Here is a 1,953-nt window from a genome sequence, read left to right as displayed (position 1 = left end):
ATGACAATGGAGGACAGAAGCAGCCGCACCGGCGGCAGCGGCAGAGAAAGACTGGGACTGAGCTTCACTATTGACTACCTTCTGTTCAATAAAGGAGTCAAAGGTTCAAAAGAAGAAGCGACAGGAAGTCGTACAGCAGAGCAGACGGCGAACAACATGCTAAATCATCAGAATCCTAAACCCGAAGAGGTGGGGATTCGCTCTGAGGTACAAGAGAAGCGGCTACAAAGGTCAGAGGCGAAGACTGAAGGGAAGAAGGTTAAAGAAGAGGAGGGGGATGAAGTGCAAAAGGAGGAGGGGGAGGAGGAAGTGACCACCACCACAACGACCAGCAGCAGTCCAGAGAAGTCCGCGGACAAACCAAACCAGTCGTACATCGCACTGATCTCAAAGGCTATCCTGGCGTCAGAGCAGAAGAAACTGCTGCTATGTGACATCTACCAGTGGATCATGGACCACTACCCTTACTTCAAGAGCAAGGTATGTTCACGTCAATGTTCTTGTGTTTTTCTTTTTACCCCTCGGCAACATAGATGGCACTTAAGAACATAATCTAGTAGCTGTGGACGATTCAGAAAGTCAAACTGGGTGTCATGTGAAACTACAATGCACGAGATCTCTGCTTTGAAATGAGTCATGTAAGGAAATCATGAGACGGATAACGAGAACGCTTTTGCCTCAAGATTTCAGCGTGTTTCAGTCAGTTGACGAAAAATAATGTGGCAGCCATTTTCACAAGTGAGACGACCTACTTGGCAAACGTAATCTGTCTGAGTGGTTAGGCAATTAGGTGCTCGCGGGGACACTAGATGATCTTGTTGTTGGCGAATTCACAAATAAAGTAATCCTGTTGCTAGGTTGCAAACCGCCTCTGCCTTTACCAGGTGCAACAACAGATTGGACATAGCCTAGTGGATTAAAGTTGATCACTGGTTTGACGTGCTAAAAAGGTAACTCAGGGTGTTGTGTCTTACTGCGATCATATACGGTCTTGACACGCTATGGAGCATCCTGCCAACAACAGGACAAGGTGACATCCTGAGCAGGATCAGCGATACTTAACCGTCACCTATGTTAATTTTCCAATTGGGGACAAACATTGTTTACCTCTTACTTGGCTTTTGTTTTCAGCTGTTTTTGTTTTGTTTCTCCAACAGGATAAAAACTGGAGGAACAGCGTTCGTCACAACCTGTCCCTGAATGACTGCTTCATCAAAGCAGGCCGCAGTGACAACGGTAAAGGCCACTTCTGGGCGATTCACCCCACAAACTACCAGGACTTTTCTAAAGGGGACTACCACTGCCGGAGGGCTCGGCGGAGGGTTCGCAGGGTGGCAGGACAGCTTCCCCTTTCCTCCCTGAGCTCCCCTTACCACCCAGCTCTTGCCCGGACCCACAGAACAACGTACTGGTGCTGCCCTCAAGCCCAAACACTCCCACTGTCCTGCTTGGCACCCAGACTCTACTGGCCGTGGCCCAGTATGCAGCCACAAGTGGGGTTCCACCCAAGCCGACACGCCTCTGTTCCCTGAGAGCAAATAGTTTGTACTTAAAGTTTGGCCCTGTTGGGTGAAAGAGAAATTTTAGTTTTTTAATAAATATGTCATGACCTGATGTTAAAATTGATGTGGATGATGTTATATTATATTCTGCCAACACATTTGGCAAAAAATTGACTTTAGTAGTCCTGAATACCAGTTTGGGGGCATTGAAGCTTCGTTGAGAAATATTCTCGTTAATCAAAGCTTCCAGATGGGACGAGTGACGAAAGGACGTCTTTTGAAACATCAATTTTTAGTTGTTGCATCTAAAATCATGTGAAAATTAGCCACTTTGTTAGCATGCAGGTTGCAGTAACATGAGGCATAAAAGCAAAGGGAAAGAATACTTTGTAAGCCAATCTGTTACTCAGAGTTTTTAGGTAATTTGCCAAGCTGGCTGTAGATATGTGAT

At 46.3% G+C, this 1,953-nt stretch overlaps 1 protein-coding gene across 1 annotated transcript; it reads left to right on the top strand.

The window, feature by feature from the left end:
* On the top strand, nt 1-1,532 carry foxq2 (forkhead box Q2). Its single transcript, XM_042484096.1, has 2 exons — nt 1-480; nt 1,158-1,532. The coding sequence occupies exons 1-2, from the start codon at nt 1-3 to the stop codon at nt 1,530-1,532; spliced, it is 855 nt and encodes a 284-aa protein (XP_042340030.1).
* The last annotated feature ends 421 nt before the right edge of the window (nt 1,533-1,953 follow it).

Source organism: Plectropomus leopardus, chromosome 3, assembly GCF_008729295.1.
Source record: "Plectropomus leopardus isolate mb chromosome 3, YSFRI_Pleo_2.0, whole genome shotgun sequence".
NCBI lineage: Eukaryota > Metazoa > Chordata > Actinopteri > Perciformes > Serranidae > Plectropomus > Plectropomus leopardus.
Note: the sequence above shows the minus strand (reverse complement) of the source record. Positions and strands in the feature narration are given on the sequence as shown.

Bases quoted from the DNA above. Each gene is read 5' to 3' on its own strand.
- foxq2 (XM_042484096.1), top strand. From the start codon at position 1: ATGACAATGGAGGACAGAAGCAGCCGCACCGGCGGCAGCGGCAGAGAA. The intron at 481-1,157 runs GTATGTTCACGT...TTTCTCCAACAG, and splicing joins ACCCTTACTTCAAGAGCAAG to GATAAAAACTGGAGGAACAG.